The sequence below is a fragment of the Lissotriton vulgaris genome, chromosome 9 (assembly GCF_964263255.1).
Source record: "Lissotriton vulgaris chromosome 9, aLisVul1.2, whole genome shotgun sequence".
Taxonomy (NCBI): domain Eukaryota; kingdom Metazoa; phylum Chordata; class Amphibia; order Caudata; family Salamandridae; genus Lissotriton; species Lissotriton vulgaris.
In genome coordinates this window covers 574,940,458-574,962,054 of record NC_141697.1, presented here as the reverse complement: position 1 = coordinate 574,962,054, position 21,597 = coordinate 574,940,458, and the positions used below count along the sequence as shown (strand labels likewise).

Here is a 21,597-nt window from a genome sequence, read left to right as displayed (position 1 = left end):
TTGGGTCCAACCCGAAGAAGTTAAGGATACAAGCTTCCAGTGACCCTAACACACAGGCAGAACATCTTTTTGTCGGAGCCAGATACATTTCCCAGTAAATCAAAGTGCATCCTAACACTGATAGATATGGATATTGGGCTCAACCAGGAGAAACCAATAGTTTAGCTCCCCCTTTGGGCACTGAAAGTGCCTTCTGTAGCAAACAATCGATTTGTTTGCTATTTGTGAAAATTCAGTATTCTACACAATCGGGTTTTACATAAATCTCTTTGACACATTAGGGAACAACCGCAACTCACATGTATGCGTTCAAAGTATCAAAGTACTTGTATGAAAGGTACTGACTCATCAAAAATATAAATGCCAAAACAAATTATTTTCTCTGTGACCAAGGGATTGTACCGGAGTATTGTGTTAAAAAAAATCGGATAAAAATATTGTGTTCTAAATATCGTTTTACAAAAATATTTCTGCATTGGAGTTAATAAACGACAGTATACACCCAACAGAGCAATATTTTTATATGGCAATGTTTAGGCCACAGTATTTATGTCAAAAACATTTTGTTATCAATATTCTAATGTACAATTCTGAACAGAGCTGAACGCAAGGCCATGATATGTACAGATCAGCTTGATATGCATTAATTTTAAATCATTTGACTCATCCTTCTGTCAAGATCTGAATACACTACTGTTTATATCAGTGTCCTTATGGTAGTGCCACCTTTTTCGCTAAAGACCATAATTAGCGCAGAATTGAGCACAACATAGGCCCCTACGAATCTCGCGCTCCTTGTTACCCAGAAAGATCAGTCCAAACAAGAACTATCTGGTATAAGCTACATTTTAAACCCCTTACCACCATTTTGATGGTATACATTCAGTTTTTTTTAAAAGGAAATCATTAGCGCTAGGAGTAACTTTGGGAAATACAACATAGTTCTAACCATATTCGAGCAGGTTACTTCTGACCCTGATGCTAACGACAACTGCTACTGATTGTACAACTTTGCCTAAATTCAGCCAAACCATGGGATTCTCCCCTTAGGTTTCCTTTTAGATCTAAGTTCCCTCTTTTACTTTGTACCATGGTTTATTTCCTCCCTCGGTCCCTTCCTGATAGGTAATGTTTCATTTTTTCCCTGTATCTTCTACATGATCTCTAAATCCGTACTTGATTTGTTTTATCCTACACCGTGCTTGCCATGTCTCCTGACCATGTACCCTGTTATATATGTCTCTGGCACACCCATGACCTTTCCCTGTCATTGTATAATTCTTTAACCTGTGCAGCTATTGACCATTCTTCTGTCTCATCCCTTACTACACTACTCAACCCCTACTCGCCTTCAGAAGACTCCTCAAGACCTGGCTCTTCGAACAGTAGTGAAGCTTTTCCCCCCACCCTCCTCAGCGCCTTGAGACCCTCACGGGTAAATAGCGCGCTCTACAAATCGATTGATTGATTGATTGATTATCCTCTGGCAGGCTTCCTTGACCAGAGGTCTTTCCTCCTCTTACACTTTCCATCCTTAACATTTCCATTCCTCTGTTCTGCCTTCCTTGTTTGATGCCCTTTCTGTGACACCACAATTCCCCTGAAAGCTTCCCTTTCGTAACCTAGTATTCTCCACCGACAGGTAATGAGACAGGAGTCCGCAGAGCAGCGAGCAACCCATCATGAGCTGGACAGCAGAGGAATGGAAAGTGGGGCTCCCCAGCCGGGCCCTGCAGAAGATCTCGGAGCAAGAGAGGCAGCTCGAGAAGCTGTCCAAGGAGAAGCAGCAGAAACAGTTGCAGATGGAGGCTCTAGATATGACTCTGCACAAACAGAAACAGAAGGTATGTCACGCAAAAATCTGAGCGAGCGGCCCCTGGTTTTTCAGTTACCATGCTAGTTTTGTGGGATCACCTTTGCATCAGCCCTCAAGGGCACACAACCTCACATATTTGGCTAGGTGGAATAGAAGAAGTTCTTCCGGCCCTGCGAGTTTGTGGACAGGCTGAAATGCATTCCCGAGAATCCCTATGTTGTACAGATTTGATTTTAGTAAAGTATATAACCATCAAAAGACAAAGCATGTTAAAAACATAACTTTAATTTATTGATTGCGTTGCACACTTTAAACCTAGTCCGAATGCTCAGGATTCAGGAAGGGAAAGTTATATTCAGAAAAGGAATGCTGGCCCTTTCCTAGGGATGTCGCGTGCTATACATACGTGAATTTTTAAAGGCACTGGAAGTGTTGCTGTGTGTTTTTCTCAAACGAATATTGAGAATTTGTGTGTCATTACGAGGAATAAATATTAACCGATTTTCTCTCGAGACGTTGGTTGTATTTTCAAAGTGAAAGGAGCATAAGTGTTGAATTCTGTTTCTTAAAGGAATGTCGAGTGTTTCCATAAGTGAGATGACTCATGGGTGATTTTCAGTCATTAAGAGGAATGTTTGTGTTTTAACGTCCTTAAGAGGAGGCTGATGTTTTCCCCAAATTAGAAGACCGTGTACTCGTGTTCCTGTTAGCGAAAGAAATGTTGCTTTTATGTCACTGAGAGATTTTGGTTTTTTTTTTTGCCAGCGAGCAGTGAGTCTAAGAATCTCTCAGTAGGAGGTATAGTAATTTTTTTTCTTAGTAAGAGAAATTAAAATAGTAAGAGAAACGTTGTGCGTCTTTTCCTTTAAAAAAAGAGTTGAGTGTTTACCTGCAGATAAAGAGGCATGTTGGCTGTTTGGCTGTTCATGAGCGAAATGTTTTTTTTTGTTGCTTTTGGTGAGAAAAGTTTTGAAAATTCTTCTGTCTGTAAGACACCTAAAGTTGTTTCTTGTTCCAGAGAGTATTAGTATGTATTATCTTGTTAGCGAGAGCAAATTCTTTTTTTTTTGTTAAAGATATTTTTATTGAGAACACAGAAAGGAAGGAAGAATAGAAGAAAGGAAGGACAGAGACATACGAAATGCAATGAGAGCCCTCGCAGGAGCTAACTCCACATGGCCAAGAAGCATTATCATTGTTGAAGATTTGTACAACGCGGCAGCCCCAGTCAGGATAAATTTTAAAGTCCGCCAGCCAACCGCGTTTTGCCCAACGAGGAAACCTTGGAAGGGCGTCAATCCACATTGGCACCAGGCAAAAGCTATCCGAGTCAGGGCGTATTCGACCAGTTCAAGTTGCGCCTCCTTGTGTCTTGGCCACGAGAAAGACGCTGTAGCGAGGTATAACGTAAAATCCCACCCCCCCTTGAAACAAACAAACCTCCCCCCCCCAAAGACTCCAGCCATCCTCCATCCCCCTCCCCCCAGTGGTGGCAGTCCAGCAGCAGGCATTCATTCAATCATTCTTTCACACCTGAAACAAATGTAGTGCTCGTAAGGTGGGTGGGCAGACCGCCGATGGCAAGCCTCGAGAAAGAAAGCGGACTAGCGGGCCCCACCTGAAGGTGAAGTTTTTAAAGTCACCTCTGAAAACATCAGTCATACGTTCCCTACTCAACAGCTTCCACAACTTAGCAAACCAGAGGGAAAGTGCAGGAGCCTCATTCTTCTTCCAAGCTGCAGCCAAGGTCAACTTGGCCGCACCTATGCAGAGCCAAAGGATCTGTTTATCTGCCTTGGTCTGATGCTCCAGAAGCGGGTCACGAAGACCCAGGAGCACGAAGCCTATGGAGTCCGGAATCGGGTAACCCAACACATCTTTGATTTGAGACAGTATCTCCTCCCATTAAGGGCGTATGATAGGGCAGTCCCACCAGATATGGCGAAAATCCCCAAGGAGACCACAGCCTCGCCAACACCTATCCGACGCAGCGGGAAAGATCTTGTTCAATCGGGTCGGGTAAAGATACCAATCCAGCATTGTTTTCATATGGGCCTCCCTGAGATCAATAGAATGATTGAATTTGTGTAGATCGCGCCAGAGGTCAGTCCACTCCTCATCAGAGATATCTCGCCCTAAGTGCTCTTCCCACAGATTCATGTATCTAGGGCGAGGCGATCTCGCACCTCCGGTGACAACGCCCAGTGAAGTAGTTGAGCATGCCGGTAACGCTCGGAAGGTAGCACCGCGTAGTCACGCATGCAATTATGGAAAGTGAGCAGCTCATACCCATGGAACAAATGTGTGAGTGCGTGGCAACCCCCCGCTCTCCACCCATCAAAGGGGTCCTCAACGAGAGCCGGCGGAAAGGCCGGGTTGAAGTGGATAGGTGTGAAGGGGGACGCGAAGGAGGTCCACCTCTCATCGCTAGAGACCGAGTCCCAGACCTTCAGATTGGTACTCGTAGGAGTGCTAATGTAGGCGTTACGAGGCCGATCACCCTTTGCCTTCCATACCAGGTCCCAGATCGATCTTCCCGCCACACTCCTGTCCATATGAAGCCAGTGCTTCTCCGACTCCATTTGGGCCCATTCGGCCAGCACTCGGAGTTGCGCCGCCTTGTAATAGAGGTGCATGTCGAGAGGCCGACCCCACCCCTCCCTAGGGGCCGACGCAGCGTAAGGAAGGAAAGTCTAGCGTGTGCGCGAAGAGTAGGGGAGATAGGGGGCAGCCTTGCCTCGTACCCCGGGAGTGTGCAAAGAAGGGTGAAACATGGCCATTTACCAAAACCCTCGAACGAGGGCCATGGTAGTTGGCCCGAAGCATATCGATAAAATTGGGTGAAAAACCAAAGGCCTTCAAGGTATCAAAGAGGAAGTTCCAGTCCACCCGGTCGAACGCCTTTTCAGCGTCAAGGCCCAACAAGACCGCCGGGATCTTAAAGCGATTAGCCTTCTCGATCAGATGAATCAGCCTTCTGGTGTTGTCGTGGGTCTGGCGACCTTTTATGAATCCCGATTGATCGGGGTGAATAAGAGCAGGCATAAGGTCCTGGAGCCGGGCAGCCAAGATAGAGGAGTACAATTTAGCATCCACGTTTAATAGGGCTATGGGCCGGTATGATTCACATTTAGATGGGTCCTTTCCGGCTTTGGGGATAATCGAAATCATCGCTTCTGCCATGGTGCCCGTAGTTTGGCCCGTCTCCCTCATGCCATTGAAAAGTGTCACCAAAAAATCCCCCAGCTCAGAGGCAAATGTTTGATAGAAGGGTGCCGTAAAGCCGTCCGGGCCAGGCGCCTTGAGCGGTTTAAGGGACTTAATGGCGGTCAACACCTCCTCCCTAGTGAAGGGGGCCTCCAGAAGGTCATTCCACTCCTTGGAAACCTGCGGAAGTGGATAAGCCCCTAAATATTCCTGCTGCTCTTCAGGCGCTAGGTTATCTGCCGAGTATAGGGCGGCATAAAAGTCGCCGAAAAGCTTCGCCTTGGCCGCGTCCCTATGTTCCATGGCGCCGGAGGGTGCCCGGATGCCACCCACATATTCCCTTTCACGCTTATCACAGAGCTGCCGAGCCAGATGTTTCCCCACTTTGTTGCCTTGAGCATAAGAAAGGCGCCGTAGGCGCAAGATGGTATACTCCGCCCTATTATTATAGTGGGCCCTGAGTTTACCCCGCACCGCAGCAAGAGGGCGAAGAGTCTTTCGAGAAGGATTCTGTTTATGCGCAGTTTCAAGCGTCGCCAGCTCCGCCTCCAGCGCCTCCCTTTTCTCGCGCCTAAGCTTGTTCAGGGCGGAGTTCAACGCAATGCACGTGCCCCGTGTCGTCGCCTTAAAGGCATCCCATTGGGTGAAAACCGAGGTGTCCCCAGCTTTGTTGAACTCAAAAAATTCACCAATGGCTGCCCTAAGTTTTTTGCAGGATTCCTCATCACGTGTAAGGAAGATAGGGAAGTACCATTTGCGGTGTGGTGACGTCTCTGGGGCCCAAGTCAAGCACGCTGCCAAAAGACTGTGATCTGATACAGAGAGCGGAAATATTCTACTGTCCTGCAAGTCCCCCTGTAGTGACTGATTTAGAAAAATGTGGTCGAGACGCGAATACGTGTGGTGAACATGGGAATAGAACGTGCTATCCCTAGTGTGGGGGTGGAGGGCGCGCCAGCCATCAATAAGGCCCAGACTGTCCATGGCGTCGTGCAGCTCAGGGGAGAAGAGGCCCGCCTCCGTCCTCTGTTGGTGCGAGCAGTCAAGACCTTTGTCCCAAACCAAATTGAAATCCCCCATTACTATCAATGCTCCCTCCCCAAAATCCCCCACCTCCCTCATAAAGGCCTCAAGGAACCCATTCTGGCCCGTGTTCGGTGCATATAAAACCACCCATGTGCAGAGCTTACCAAGAAGCATCCCCTTCACCATCAGCCATCTTCCCTCCTTGTCACCTCGCACCCCCATTGGTTGAAACTGAAGTGTAGAACGGAACAAGAGCGCCACCCCCCGGTGCTTAGTGGGGGCAGAGAATTTGTAAGTCAGTGGGTATTGCCTATGCTTAAGCTTGGATTCGTCTTTACGGGCCAAATGAGTTTCCTGTAGTCCCACCACATCCAAATGATGATCTATAATGTATTTCCACACCTTCTGACGCTTTTGAGGAGAATTAAGGCCTTTAACATTCCATGAGCCTATCGTAACTGGCATCATTTAGTCAGTACCCTCCCCCCCCCAAATTCTTTTTTTCCTGTTCATTTTCCTGTATGTTGAAGAATCAGAGGTCCACTGCATCCTAGATCTATACCATGTAATAGCTTCTCCTGCCTTCAGAATTTCTAAATGCTGGCCCTGGCCCAGGTACTGGAGACGTCCATTAGATCAATTGGTAGTGTTCAATTGATCTAAAAGTAGACCTGGGAGGAGTCCACGGAGTTCCGCTATGCGGTACTCTACGAAGTGACCCAAAAACTCAGCTGTGCTATGTGGAGTTCCGCAAGCAGCGGCGTGCATTTGATCATGCTGTTTTTGTTGATTTTCAGCGCCGAGTGTTTGTCCTGTGCTGTAAAATCAGCCCGAACGGCACCATGCGCAGTGCAAGAGGGCGCTGCTTCTTTTCTTGGCGCTCAAGTAGATTTTCTATCTGAGTAGCAGCTTTCTTATGGCGAACGGATGGTTTCTCAATGCTAGCGGTTGTGACCATCCGCACCGCCCACGATAAGTAATCTGACCGCCTGCGTTGAGAAATGTTGCTGGGAGGTGGATTTTCCTCGCTCGACAACTTGACGTTGGCGAGCGAGAACTGTGCATGCTCCGCAGAGTGTGGAAAACTCTGCAAACTCCACAAACAGAGCGGAGTTCACCAACCAGGCCTACCTAAAAGACCCTTCCCTTTATGTGCCAATCCCAGTGCTTAGTTTGTGCCGGTGCTTTCCGGTGCTAAGGGCCGGCACCTATTTCTCAGGGCCGGGTCTATAGTATTGAGAGCTTGAGGAGTGTTGCAGGTGCTGACTTTATCGTGAAGTTTCCAGTCGGTCAGCTGCAGCGCAAGGAGGGGGGCTGTTGTTGGAGGCACCTTCAAGGTTCTGCAATCTGCAGGGATAGGCAGGCCTCGGCACGAAGGGAACAGGCAGGCTTCAGCGCGACTCGATTAATTTCCGAGTCACTCCTCGAAGGGCTGTTATACTGACTAGACTAAGACGCAGTGGCTGGCAGCACACTGCACCGTGATGTGCTCGCAGCTCATGACACTGGGCTTCTTGGGGGATGGCTTAGCTAGAAGCTGCTAGTACTAAAATGTATCAATCGAGATGTAAAACTGATTACCCGCATGGCGCGCATTGCCATTTGACTGACATCATAGGCGCCAGGCGGCCGGCGCGATGTTACCTCCTACTGCAAGCTCCCGGGCTGCATTTAAGTCTATGGGACGCTTCCCCAAGGTGTAGGCTATGGACTGCTTTGCATGTGAAGCGAGCCTGTGCAGCAGTAGCACCTGCTGCTAAGCCGGACACCGTGCAAGTTTGCTGAGGGGAGTGACCAGTGTTGTAAATGCCAAGTCAGGCTGCTGTGATGAGCTCGCTGCGGTAAATGCCGCGGGCGGCCCCGTCCGGAAATACAGCTCTTGCCGGCGGCCGTCGCTCCATATTCATCTTCAAGCAAGTAAGCAGAGGCATAAAAATATTCAGTGAAGGTCGCGGGTATTTCAAATGTACTTCAGATTGCCTTGCTTTCCTCCTTCCGAAATTCCACGCATGTATGACACTGGCTGCATTCGCAGCCACATACTTCACTTCAGGCACCACAATACCTCTGTCTTAGGCTGGCTGAAAATTGAGCGGTAGACAGGCGCCCCCCTCCCCCTCCCTTGTGTGGGTCAGCCTGAGACAGCTTCCCGGGCACACACAGAGCCGCAACGGAGTACTTCACAGACCTTTCCCTTGTTAATGAGGCTTTGATGTTTTAAACCCCTTCTTAGAACCCCTGCAGCTCGACTCTGGCTTTTGCCCACCCCCAAAAATTTTTCTTAACAACCCCCCCCTTCTCCGCCGAATTTGGCTGTAGTTGCGCCTCTGGTGGTAGATCTACACTTAACTGCACCGCAGCTGGCCTAAAACTGCACTCACTGATACTACGTCTGCTACTGCCACATATTTTCCACACAATTCATTGCCCAACATACATCATACCCATTTAAAAATTAAAATTGCTTTTAATTCTCGGTCCGGACACCCAAGTGCTCGCTGTCTCACTCTACTGCAAGTGCTTCACAACAGATGAGACCTTAACCCTGCTCCATTCCCCCTCTCCCACACACACGTCCAGGTTAGGCTGAGTTATGGACGCATTTGGGTGGCACATGATTTGTGGGATGAGAGTAGACAAAACCTCAGTTTCCTAGTTCTTACTGCTGCAGTAGACAGAAGCACAGTCGACCTTTCCGCATATTTATTATAGCGCTGCGCATGAATGAGCACTCACCGAGTGCAGTTTATTACAAAAGATAACGCGCAATTAGATTATAACCGGCTTGTCATTCGTGCCTGCCTTTTATCTACATGTTTTGGGTGTGAATCTTTTCTCGGTTTAACTCGTTGCTTGCTGGGACATTAAGTCCTAGCTTTCCTAGATTCCTTTGAAAAATGAAACTGGAAGAACTACAAGCCCCAGAAAGGCCCTCCCTGGGAATCCTAACACGTTCCTGTGTACAGGAATACACTATCAGAGCCTCGAAGTAAGGCCAGTGCGATCAGCTGTTCCTAAGTGAGTGGAGCTGAGGGACACGACAGGAGGCGTAGGATGGGCGCAGAGGAGCAAGGCTTCAAGCTAGACCCTGCTGGTAAGGAGAATTCCTGGGAGGGAGAGGAGCGCAGGTAGGGAAGGCCAAACAGCAGATGGCAGCCCAGAGGGCAAACAATAGACGGACCCCTGTCTCCAGAGTACACCTTACAGTGTCACTCTGTAATCCCTATCCATTCTGTATGCACTTGAACTGGCTGTAGAGTCCGTGGACCTCTTTTGTACACCAAGCCGGCCCAGGTCTCCTGTCATTTCCACAGAACCCACAGGAAGGCCATGAGCCCCATGTAAACACATTAACCTTCAATACTTAGTCTATTGACATCCTATATAACCTTTTTAAATTTAACCTCCTTTCCTTCTCTGTGCACACTGCTCTCCTCTTTGAACCCCAAGCCATCGCTATTCTCCGGGCCTCCTTTGTACACTGTGACTTGCAAACCCAGAGCCTCCTGTACTGTACACAGTTACACTGTGACTGGCCTCCTCAGTAAGTAAGCACTACCTGGATCTCCAGGGTCCCATGATATACCCTTCAATTTCTGGTGATTACAACAGTTTTAAGATTTTCTTAGAGTTTCTTTTTTTGCTTAAAAGGGTGTCACTCATAATTTCACTGAAATTATGAAATTGTCATATATGAGGGTTAGAGGCTGAGAGCTAGTTGGTTGTCCCCATAGTGAGGAGCTTGTACAGGTGTGTAGGTGTGAGGCCTCTAATGCCTCTAATGCTTATGTGAAGAGCCAGGGTTTCAGCTTCTTGCCGAACTCAAGAAGTGAGGAAGCGACTCTGATGAGTTGAGGCTTATGGGTGTTGATGGAGCTAATAAATGAAGTGGGTGGAGCCCCTGGAGTAAGTGGGCGGAGCCGGGGAAGTGGGTGTGATCTCCTAAAAAAATTAGAGCACCTGCACTTAATATTTTACAAATTTAGCACTGGCCAATCCTGAAGAATCTCTGCAGGAGGTATTTCTTCTTCACATGGAAAATCAACAGTCCCAGTAGAAGATGATGCCATTCAAACCTAATGTAGCAAGTGGAGTTTTCACATAGAGACTTCTTATTTAACTGTTTTGCTGTGGCTGTAGAACCTCCACTGATAACCTTACATTGATTATTTTGTGAGGGATTTTACAAGGGAGCTTACAGTTTCCAATTCCAATCTGGCTGTGGTCCTCAGATAATTATTCATTCTTTTCAATCTTGACTTCACTCTGAACTACCCGTAATCCTCTGTTGTTTTTGCAAAAAGGAGCCAGATCAAATGGGGAGGCTGTTCTAGTATATAGACTCTCAAAGGCCTTTGCTTCCTTAGGGAGCCATTACGAAGGTCAGGTATCTGTTCTTAGATAAGACTTACTGGTCATTTCATTGAGGTCAGTTGCTTGAGTGAGTCAAAGTCTGTCCTGATACCCCCATATATCTTCGTAGCTTTTGGATAGTGGACTGGTGCTCTCAACTTTCTAATGGGAAACCCTTTCCGTTTACTGTGACCACAGATTGGGGACTGATTCATCAGAATTTGAATTGAGGTCCACTGGTGGCATAACTATCAGTGATTAATGCACCAATTGGAAAATCCCACCACATAAATTTAATGAACCTCAAGCGATCTGCTTGACCTTTGAGTCCTTACGTAAAGTAGTCAGGCTTATGGAGGCAATGATCCAGGCAGACAACAACACAGGCCTTTCTTTACATAAGAAAACAGGAGAGGAGGGCTTTACAGTTCTGGTGGTTGGTATAGACCTGTGACAGTGGGCCATCACCTAGAGTCTGCTCTCACATTGCTGCAGCCAACAGTGGCCAGTGTCCTTAACTCCCAGATAAGTGGGAATTATCAGGCTTTCCTCTGCATTATTTTTCTGGCTTTGTTTGCCAAGCCTTAAAAGTACTTGGTAACCTGCAGCTCCGAAACGGAAAGGTACTGTCTCATTCAGCGAGAAAGTGACAATTCTGCTCCCCTCTTTAGCATCGCTTAACTTGAGTGTATACATTCCTAAGAACTGGCCTTCAGCCACCTAAGTCCCTCCTCCCCTGAGAGCCAGAGGTTTGTTACCTGCTAGTAACGTCTCCACCAGATGAAAGAATAAGAGCCAGGGGGTGTGGTTTTATTTGGAGACTCTCCTGCATTTAGCCTCTAATCTTCTCAAGGGCAATATGATGTCTTTTTCGAGGCATCTGATGGGGTGGGGTGCAAGCTGAACACGTGCAAAATGTGCCTTTCAGCGATTGGCACCAGTAGGAACAGACCCACAGAACGTTTCTCCACAGAAAATTATGGAGTCAAATGTCATCTTTCATTGACTGCTTTGTTTCTTTGCTCCTATTGGGTGGCCTGTTGACAGAATCTAAAACTTGTTAAAGCACAATTCTTCGAGCTTGTGAGTTCTCTGTACATAAAGCCTCATCATTAAGGAACCTTTTTCATGTTGCTATCACATGTACAGACAAATAACTTCGGAACTATGTGTTATTGCAGTCAGCACTCTGCCTTTCTTGCCAAGGTGTTATCAGAATTTCTATTCATTGACATTTTTTTCTTCCAGTATATTTACTCACCGAACAATGTCCTTGTCTTAACTAGTGACGTTGCACACCCTTAATGCTTGGCACACTCTGCATTTCTGTTTGGACCTACTCGTAGGTCTGCATTCTGCAAGTCACTTATTTGTGACTTATGATGGCAGTTATGCTGGTTGAACTGTGGCTACAGCCCCATTTCCAGATGTATTTCACTATTCATCACCTATTTCAGTTCAGTGCATGGGTCATACCTTCCACTGGGTGGCAGAGCACATTCTACCAGAACTGTCCTGACCTAGCATTGTTTAGTCACGTGCCTTTCAGATAGATGTGTAGCTTAGCCTCATGGTCTACTCTATGTGTATTCTGCTGAATCTGTGCTTATATGGCTTCCACTCCAAACTATGGGGCCGATTAGGATGGCGGTGAATCTGCATCCTCCGGCCCGGCGGAAGCCACCGCCGGCCTGGAGGATGCGGATTCACCGGCGCGGACTATGGAAACACCCACTGCCACATTAGGATGACGGTGGGATCAGCGGCGGACGGCAAGTCCGTCCGCCGCCGATCCGCGGTGTATGCACGCAAAAATGGTGGCGGTGTCTACAAGACACCACCAGCTATATTAGGATGCAGGCGGAAACATGCTTTTCCACGGCAGCTTTTCTGCCGTGGAAAAACATGTGGTCTTTTGTGTTTGGGGGCCCGTTGCGGGGCCCCAGGGTGTTGGGGGTGGGGGGTGCACATTGGGGGTACCTATGGTACCACCCTGCTTTGGCATGTACAAGGTGGTAGGCACCACGCAGTGCCTGCCAAGTTTTGCATGCCATAGTTAAACATGCATATTTTACATTGCGGCGGGTGCTGCTCAAAGCAGCACCCGCAGCAGGGTGGCGGTCACATCCTAATTGCTACGGAGGGACCGCCGCTGCCCCTGCGGTCGGTCCCTCCACCTCGGGGGCGTCCGTCCGCCATCCTAATCGACCACTATGTGTAGTTTGGTTGGAAGTGGTAAAGAAACAGGATACAAGAGTAGGACAAGGTTACCTTCATGGTAACCTCTATTACTCCTAGTATGTAGGCCTGAACTCATTTAAAAAATCATGTCAATCCTTCAGCCATTGTCCAAAAAAAAACCGAAACATGATGGGTTCTTATTTATATAGGCGGTATGGCGAGGGTGTGCACCTATGCAGGGAAGTGGGTGTGGCTCAGTATTATTCACTTCTGGTGGATACATCTACCTGTGGATTTCTCACCTTTTGAATATCCCCTGCTCCAGCATTCCGCGGAAACTTTTTTCCTAGCTCTCTTCACCGACGAGGTCGTTACAATACCACGGCTCCGCTCGCGACTCCGTATGACGTCAGCGGAGCAATAAGATAGCCTCGTTGGCGTGATGACGTCAGTTCCCTTTTTTCTGCGCCATCAACGGTTTTCTGGGACTTCCCATACTGCTTTTGAGTTACTTTGTAATTTCTCCAGGTTTAACTGTAGCTGTACGGTGGCGACATTAGGAAAGTTGGGATTCAAGCCCTGTAGAGAGTGTGGGGGGTCATATGTCCATCACTGACCCCCATGAGGACTGTTGGTAGTGTTTATCATCGGACCACGACGTGGAGGGCTGCTCATGCTGTCGCAAAATGGGAAACATCCTTTACAACGCAACTTTTACCACGCAGTACCTTTACAACGCAGGTTTTTCAACGCAAGTCATTACAACGAATTGCGCTGGGTGGCGCTCTAGGATCTGTAATAGTTTAATTTACTAACCAACACCTTCCCTACTATCCACGGGGACTGGAGTTGGAATAGTAAATTAAACTATTCACTATCCAGCACCCCCCAACGCAAGCCGTTGTAACGACTTGCGTTGACAAACCTGCGTTGTAAAGGCATGCGTGGTAAAAGCATGGGTTGTAACAACGTACATCCGCAACATGAACCTGAAGGCCTTGAAAGAGCGTGAGGCCAAGTTCTTCATGGCAAAAGTAAGGAAGGAGAAGAGGGGTCGGAAAAGAACCAAATCGAAGTCCAAGTCTTTGACCTCGCACACTTCGAAGTGGAGGAAGCATAAAAAGAAGAGGAGGAATGGCTCTCGGCGTCTTTCGTTGAAGACAAAGGCTTCGAGGTCACCTTCTCTGGCACCTTGACGTTGTGAAAAGGACTTTGTGTCTCCATCGCCTTTGCCATCTCCTCGGGCGACCCCGATTCATTTTCCTTTGCCTAACGGTACCCCGGCGCGGTGGTCGACGCTGAGGGGCTCTACGGCTTCGGAAGGCTTACCGGCTCAGATTATTATTATCTGTTCCTTTGGCTCCGCCTGTCGATCCAGCTGTACCTTGTGTGGATCCTGACCCGGCTTTGTAGCCTCCATTTCCTGGACCGGGGTCGAATCCCTCTTATATCTTAAATGCTATGTATGATGTGTTTGCCAAGGCTGCCTTCCCCTCTGGAGCACCTTCGGGTCCCATGGACTGCTTGTCTTCAATTTGGGTGTGCCTCAACAATATGCCCAGGCAACCTTCGTGCCTTTTATGCCGACGGCGTCGCCTTGGCAGTTTCAGGCACCGAGGTTTTCAATGCCATATACTCAGTCCCCGGCGCCTTCTGGTGGCCCTTACTCTCGTCTTCATATGGCGCTGATACCTGCATCGGACCCTCCATCGACGCCGGCTCTGGAGCCACCTGCGCCGCGTGTGGCAACGCCGATGCCGCAACCGAAGTTGCGTTCAAGAAGAGAGGCACAGAGGCGGTTGAGGAAGAACAGCTTAGAAGAGAGGAAGTTGAAGAAGGCGAGATTGAGGAGTCTGTTGACGAATTCGAGGGTCTTCAACGGGCCTGGACAACTCCCCGGAGTAGGAGCTTTCTTCCTCAAGAGCCGCACCATCTCGAAAGGTGTCTCCCTATCATACAGTCATTATAAAGGCTTTGGAGCTTTTGGACTTGCAGTTGCCTACAGCGGAGTACAAACCAAATGTACTCACAGAGGTTTTACATTCCCCGTAACTGAGCATATCCTTGAAGTGTGGCGTAAACCTCTATCGGCTCCTGCAGTTTAGAGGTTGGTGGCAAAGAGATACAGATCTGCTCCAGGAGACCATGCCTTCCTTTCGGCTCATCCGTCCCCTGAAAGCTTAGTGGTGCAGGCGCCCAGTTCTTAACAATGTACAGGCGCATTTCCTCAGGCTCCTGCCGACATGGACTCTAAAAAATTGGAGCAATCAGCCAAGGAAGTATTTTCTTCCTCTAGCATGGCGTTAAAGTCCACAAATGCTGCCTGTTTGCTGGAGAGATATGTACACGCCCTTATGGATTCTGCCAAACAATTAGCACCCAAGCTGCCTGAGGAGGAACCGGTAATTTTATGGAGGGTCTGATGGACGCACAGGCTGCGGCTCGTCAAGGTATTCAGTCTGGTCTGGACACAGCTGATTCGGTGGCCAGGGTAATGAGCTCCTCCATCATTACCAGGAGACAGGCTTGGCTCAGATCCTCTGGGGTTTCTCCAGATGTGCAGGCTACCCTTCTCGATCTTCCCTTTGATGGATCAAAACTGTTTGGAGAGAAGGCTTATTTTGTGCTTCAGAGATTTAAGGGCAGCAACGCCACTGCAAAGTTCTTAGGGTTGCAAACTCAGTCCAGGGGGTTTGGTTGTAGAAAGTATCGAGGATTTGGAAGGTCTTCTTTTCATAGCCTGCGACACCCTCAGCAACAACAGCAACAAAATCCTCCTTACAAATCCTACAGAGGGAGAAACAGGGGTTGCCCGCGTGGGTCAACCCATCAACTCTCCTCCTCCTCCTTCTCCTCTACCTCCCCTACTCCCCCTGGTAACACAGGAAAGCAGCCCTGGATCCCACATCCTAGAACATGCGGGTCCTGTGGGGGGGTCGGCTGTCCCATTTTCTACAAGATTGGAAATCGGTCACTACGGACCTTGGGTTTTGAATCTTGTAGAGAATGGGTACGCCCTTCCCTTCTGGGGATTCCCTTCTCCTTACCCTCCTTGCCAAGGATTTTGTTCAGAAGATCATTTACTCCTTCTCCAGAAGGAGGTCCTTGCCTTATTGCAAAAAGGTGCGATAGAGGTGGTGTTATATTTCATATCGATACCCTAATATAGGTTCAGGGAACATCTTACACCTTCCCTACATCATCTCCCCTTCATTTCATATGAACGAGCCTTATAAGGTCATAACTCCTAATAAGGACAAACTGCCTTACAGGGACTGAGCACCGTATAAGGACTGATGCCTTTTATGGACTAAAGCTTTCACCTACTTCCATGATGAGGGAGCGTTTTTCCCAATCGATATTGCTAAGACATCATCCTAAGCGCATATGAATAATTTATGAGAACAATACCCGGGGGTATACTTCACCTCTCCTATCCACGCACAAGGTTTAATCCCCAACGTCATCCTCATACTAAACAATAGTTAACACACGCACATGGACTGTATAAATACAGCACCTCTTGCTATCAGTAAGGAGGAGGGACCGAGACTTCACGCGATACACTCACCAGAGACGCTGCGGCTCCGACATGCAATCGCTCCAGCTGACAGTGGTCTGACTATCCCTTGTGGGGTGTCCAATTCGAGTCCAGGAAGTCAGAGGAATCAGGGTTTGTTGTGTTCTGAGGTTGCCAAAAACTAATTTCTCTGATAAAAGGAGATTCTAGTGGCACTGTGAGCCTAGCTAATGCAAAAAGAGGCTAACATACTCAGTGGGTGTACAGAGTCAGTCTGCCACCAGTCCCACAGTACATCTTATCCAAAAACAGCGCAGGTCCTGCATGAAGGGTACTATAGGAACTACATTACAGTAGGAAAGGGGTCAGGGATGCTACTCCCGGTATTTCCTGGTTTCCAAGAAGGATGGCAGGTTACGACAGATCCTGGACCTCAGGGTCTTGAAATTTTACCTCAAACAGGAGAAATTCAAGATGCTGACCCTTGCTCAAGTTCTTCAGGCCCTGCAGAAAGAGGACTGGATGGTGTTGATCGATTTGCAGGATGCGTATTTTCATATTCCCTTCCTGAAGTCACACAGTAAGTATTTCACATTTCACGGTAGGGTCGCAGCACTACCAGTTTGCGGTCCTCCCGTTTGGTCCTACTACTGCACATTGAGTCTTTACAACGGTGATGGCAGTGGTGGCAGCTCATCTCAGTAGGTCAGGGATTCCAGTTTTTCCCTATCTGGACGACTCGCTGCTCAAAGCTGAGTCGCCGGAGATGGTGCTTCATCATCTGTAAGTAACCGCTCAGCTGTTGTTCAAATTGGGTTTTTCAAAAAATGTGCCCAAATCTCACCTGGTACCCTCTCAGCGCAACCTGTTCATAGGGGCGGTACTGGATACTACTGTGTGTCAAGCTTTTCCACCTCCACAAAGAATTCTCAACATTCAGGAAATGATCCCTTTGTTTCACCTTGGAGCGGTTGTTCCAGTCTTGAAGGTCCTTCGCCTGCTCGGTCTGTTCGCTTCCTGCATTCTGTTGGTCAACCATGTACGCCGGCACATGAGGGCACTCCAGGGATGCCTCCATAGGCAGTGGTTTCAACAAAATGGGGATCTCAGGGAGACAGTCAGGATCTCCAGAGACACTGCAGCGGACCTGATTTGGTGGAGCATGGAAGGCAACCTGTCACAAGGGAAGCCATTTCATATTCATCCATTAGTGGCCACGGTAATAACGGATGCCTCTACCCTAGTGTGGGGTGCTCATCTGGGGGACCTGAATGCCAAGGATCTTTGGTCTTAAGAGGAAAGATTGATTCTCATCAATATTTTAGAATTGCGGGCGGTATGTTTGGCACTCAAGGCCTTTCTTCCCTCTCTTCGCGGTCAGTCGGTTCAGGTCCTAACGGACAACACTACTGCGATGTGGTACATCAACAAGCAGGGAGGAGTAGGGTCGTATCGTCTCTGAAGAGAGGCTCTGAGACTTTGGTCCTGGGCCTAGGACCATCAGATTTGTGTAATAGCAAATCATCTGGCAGGGGTGCTGAACGTGTGTGTGGATTCTCTCAGTCGACGGTTCTCGGCCGATCACGAGTGGAGGCTTCATCCGGAGGTTGTTCATCAGATCCTCCAGATGTGAGGAACTCCACGGGTGGACCTGTTTGCCACTCTCGAGAATGCGCATTGCATGTCATTCTGCAGTCTCCAATTTCTGATGCAGGAAGCGATGGGGAACGCTTTTCAGTTAGATTGGGGCTCAGAGCTTCTGTACGTGTTTCCCCCCCATACCCTTGATTCCTCGGGTTCTGAGGAAGTTTCACCAAGACTGGGCCCAAGTTATATTGATCGCCCCGGATTGGCCAAGGAGGGTGTGGTACACAGATCTACTTTACCGCTCATTGCACCCTCTGCTCCGTCTCCCTCTGAGGGTAGACCTCCTATCGCAGTCGCAGGGGCAGGATTTACACCCCTATCTCCAGAGCCTGCACCTTCATGCCTGGAGATTGAACAGGGCAACCTGAATTCATTCTCTCTCCCGCCAGATGTGGTGGATGTTATTTTATTATCTAGGCAACACTTCACCAAGTCTATTTACTTCTCAAGGTGGTCTAGATTTGCCAAATGGTATGGAGAGAAGTCCATTGATCCATTAAAGGCCCACTTGTCAGATATTCTTCAGTTTTCGCTGTTCCTGGCCCAGCAGGGTTGTGATGTGGCCACTGTTAAGGGTTATTTGTCGGCCTTATCGGCGTTTCTTTGTTTGCCGGACCAGCCGTCTTTGTTTTAATCTCCCATTGTTTTAAGATTCATTAAGGGCCTTACCAATCGGTTTCCGCCTACTCCCTTTATTATGTCTCAATGACATTTAAATCTTGGTCTGACTTTCTTGATGGGTTCTCTGTTTGAACCTTTACATATTTGTCCTTTTAGACTCCTGTCTTTCAAAACGGTCCTTCTTGTGGCTATTACCTCAGCCAGGAGGGTAAGTGAGCTTCAAGCTCTAAGTTCAAAACCCCTGTTTTTGACCTTTCATGTTGAAAGGATGGTCCTCAGGACCAGGGCTTCTTTTCTGCCTAAGGTGGTTACTCCCTTCCTGTATTCTATCCTCCCCCTCACCCTTCCAAGGAGGAGGAGAGACTTCATCGCCTGGATCCTAAAAGAGGGGTTAGCTTTTATTTGGATAGGACTAAAGTCTTTCGATTGTACGATCAGCTCTTTGTGGGCTACGTTGAACGCATGAAGGGCAAGGCTGTGCACAAGCGTACTCTATCCAGATGGATCATCTTGCGCATCAAGATCTGCTACACCCTGGCTGGTAAGGAGCCGCCTGAAGCTATTAGAGCTCATTCCACCAGAGCCAAGTCATCCACTTCTGCTTTTGCCAGAGGTGTTCCTGTAGTGGACATTTGTAAGGCTGCAACTTGGGCCTCCCTCCACACTTTCACAAAGCATTATTGCTTGGATTCCGAAATGAGGAGGGACGGCCACTTTGCGCACTCTTTCCTGCAGGATTTTTCGGTATAGAATGGTGAACACCCTCCTCCGGGGTTGGGACTACTGTTGGATTCTATTCAAAAGGTGAGGAATCCACAGGCAGATGTATCCATCAGTAACACTTTTTCTGGTGTATACAGTTTCTGCCTGTGGATTCCTCACTGACCCACCCTTCGCCTCGATGTCCACTCTTGTATACCTTAAAGGTGGCATTGTTTATAATGTTTGTTTTGCATTGCCTCTTCTATCTGCCTTGGTGTGGGTTTATAGGAAATGCTTTTCTTCTTTGGCTTTCCTTCTTAATTTTACACTCTGTGTATTCGTATGAATATTGTGTACTGTGTATACTTTGAATCTGTTGTCAGTCCACCCGTTCGCCTTGGAGGAATGGAAAAATTGGTGGAACTGACGTCATCACGCCGACAAGGCTCTCTTATGTCTCCGGTGACGTCATGCTGAATCGCGAGCGGAGCCGTGGTATTGTGACGACCTCGCCGGCGAGGAGAGCCAGGAAAAATGTTTCTTTGGAATGCTGGCGCAGGGGATATTCAAAAGGTGAGGAATCCACAGACAGATACTGTATCCACCAGAAAAAGCTTTACCGAAGGTAAGTAACTTGCTCTTATGTGTGCATGATACTCATTAAACAGAAATAAAAGCTGCCACTAATTGGGTATTGCTCACCCATTGATGATGAGGGCTAGCCGAGGACAAAGAATAATACTGAAAAGGTAAACCGAACCTTTTCCATTCATGCTTTATACACTGTCAACATGCGTAGCTTGAATTATGTTGATTTCTGCTGTTTATAGTGAGAAGGAGCTCAGAGTCACAAAATGAGTGGCCGGGGAAACCTCTGCGGAGTGGAATGCCACAATCAGGATTTTAAACCTAAAACATATTAAGCAGCAATCCTGCCTTCTAGTGTGGGTGTTGTGGTGGTGCGCTGCAGCTCTAACCACCTCTAGTACTTGCAGAGACCTAGGAACAGTGTGGCTGCCTCTGAACAGGGGTGGTGAGACGGGGTAGGAGGGATAAAAAGATGAAAGAAATGAAAATAAAGTTACCTGTTTTGCCTCCGCCGCCTGCCTCTCCTCCGTCTTCTTGTCTTCTTTCCAGCTGCTGCCTTCAGCCTGCACTGGAAGCAGCCAGGCTTGCGGACTCTGCCAGCCAATCATGACACTGCAGGAGCAGCGTTGTGATTGGTCTTAGTGGCCCACTTGGCTGCTTAGGCAGTACCTGGGGAGACTGGCCATGTTCTCCACGGGGCTGTGCAACACAGCCCAATCGGGAACATGCCAACTACGCATGACTGTTTGGCTGGTCAAAGCACATGTATGGAGGGAGTGCAAACCACTCCTGTTTCCTCTACAGTGAACCAGCCCCGCCCAAAGTCGCAAAGGAAAATGAAATGATAATAACTTCTTGTTAATATCATTTTATTTTTATTTTCCAATGCTCAACGAGCAGTGAGGCGATGCTACTCTGCCTTAGTGGAGGTGCCGCCACTGCTAAGGAAGATGGCACATACTTGGATTTCTAAGTGACAAGGAGTTAGATTATAATGCTAAGAGATGGTCAGTCATGTGGCATATGAAACGTGATACTCCGTGACATAATGGTTTAAGTCCAGGGAAACAGAGTACCTTGTCTGCGAGTGGTCGACGGATAGAATAATTGGAGGGGGAAAGAGTGTATATACCATGGCTTGATGGAGTATTAGCTGTCATATGTCCTGGAAATTATTGACAAGTGAAGGAATATACATGGGCAACTTAGCACTCCTGTACTCCTCACATCATCCCCCTACCAAGCACCACAACGGAGGCCTCTTCTAACCCCTACCTTACTCTTTGTCTTGCTGTCTCCCTTCCTAACTGAAGCTTTGCCAAGCAAATACCAATTACCTGGGAAAGACATCTAACGGAAAAGAGGAAGACGGGGGACTGTCACTCCAAAGGCACAAAGGCTTCTTGTAGGAAGGAGGTATTCAGGTTGTGGGTGTAGTACCACTCTTGGTTCTTGAAGCATAGACAAAGCACTCTGTTTCATGGCAGCCAGGCAGAGGATGCGAGCATACAGTGATCTTGGCTTACTTTTCCAGTTAGACTGCATTGGTTTTCTTATGCTCCAGCTGGTTGGAGGAGGCAGATCAGGGAAATTCTACAAAAGAAAGTTGTCATCTCAAAAGATATGCAGTGTCCCTATCACAAGCATTCCACCTTTTAACAAATGTATTTCTCTCTCAGGGTATCTTTATTGATAATCATAAGCAGTGAATAATCCCTCCAACATGCTGGGACCCCGGAGCACTCCGGTACATGTAACAAAAATGTAAAATGTTGGTACGATAACTCAGGCTATAAGGACCGATTTCATTAATTAACTTTAAAAGATGGAAGAAGATACATGCAGCTTTTAAAAGTCACAAAATGTAAGCATAGGTGACTTCTTTACAAACCCTTTTTATTCCCTTTTTAAAGGGGGTGACAGAAAAGGATAGGCC

The 21,597-nt window shown here is 47.9% G+C and overlaps 1 protein-coding gene across 3 annotated transcripts in view; it reads left to right on the top strand.

The window, feature by feature from the left end:
* Positions 1–21,597, top strand: part of LOC147691857 (uncharacterized) — a 496,690-nt gene that overhangs the window by 118,685 nt on the left and 356,408 nt on the right. For all 3 annotated transcript variants that reach the window (XM_086938132.1, XM_086938131.1, XM_086938133.1), the window contains exon 2: positions 1,643–1,844. In XM_086938132.1, coding sequence (XP_086794258.1) covers positions 1,683–1,844 — 162 coding nt within the window. In that variant the 5' untranslated portion in view covers positions 1,643–1,682. The remainder of the gene's footprint in view (positions 1–1,642; positions 1,845–21,597) is intronic.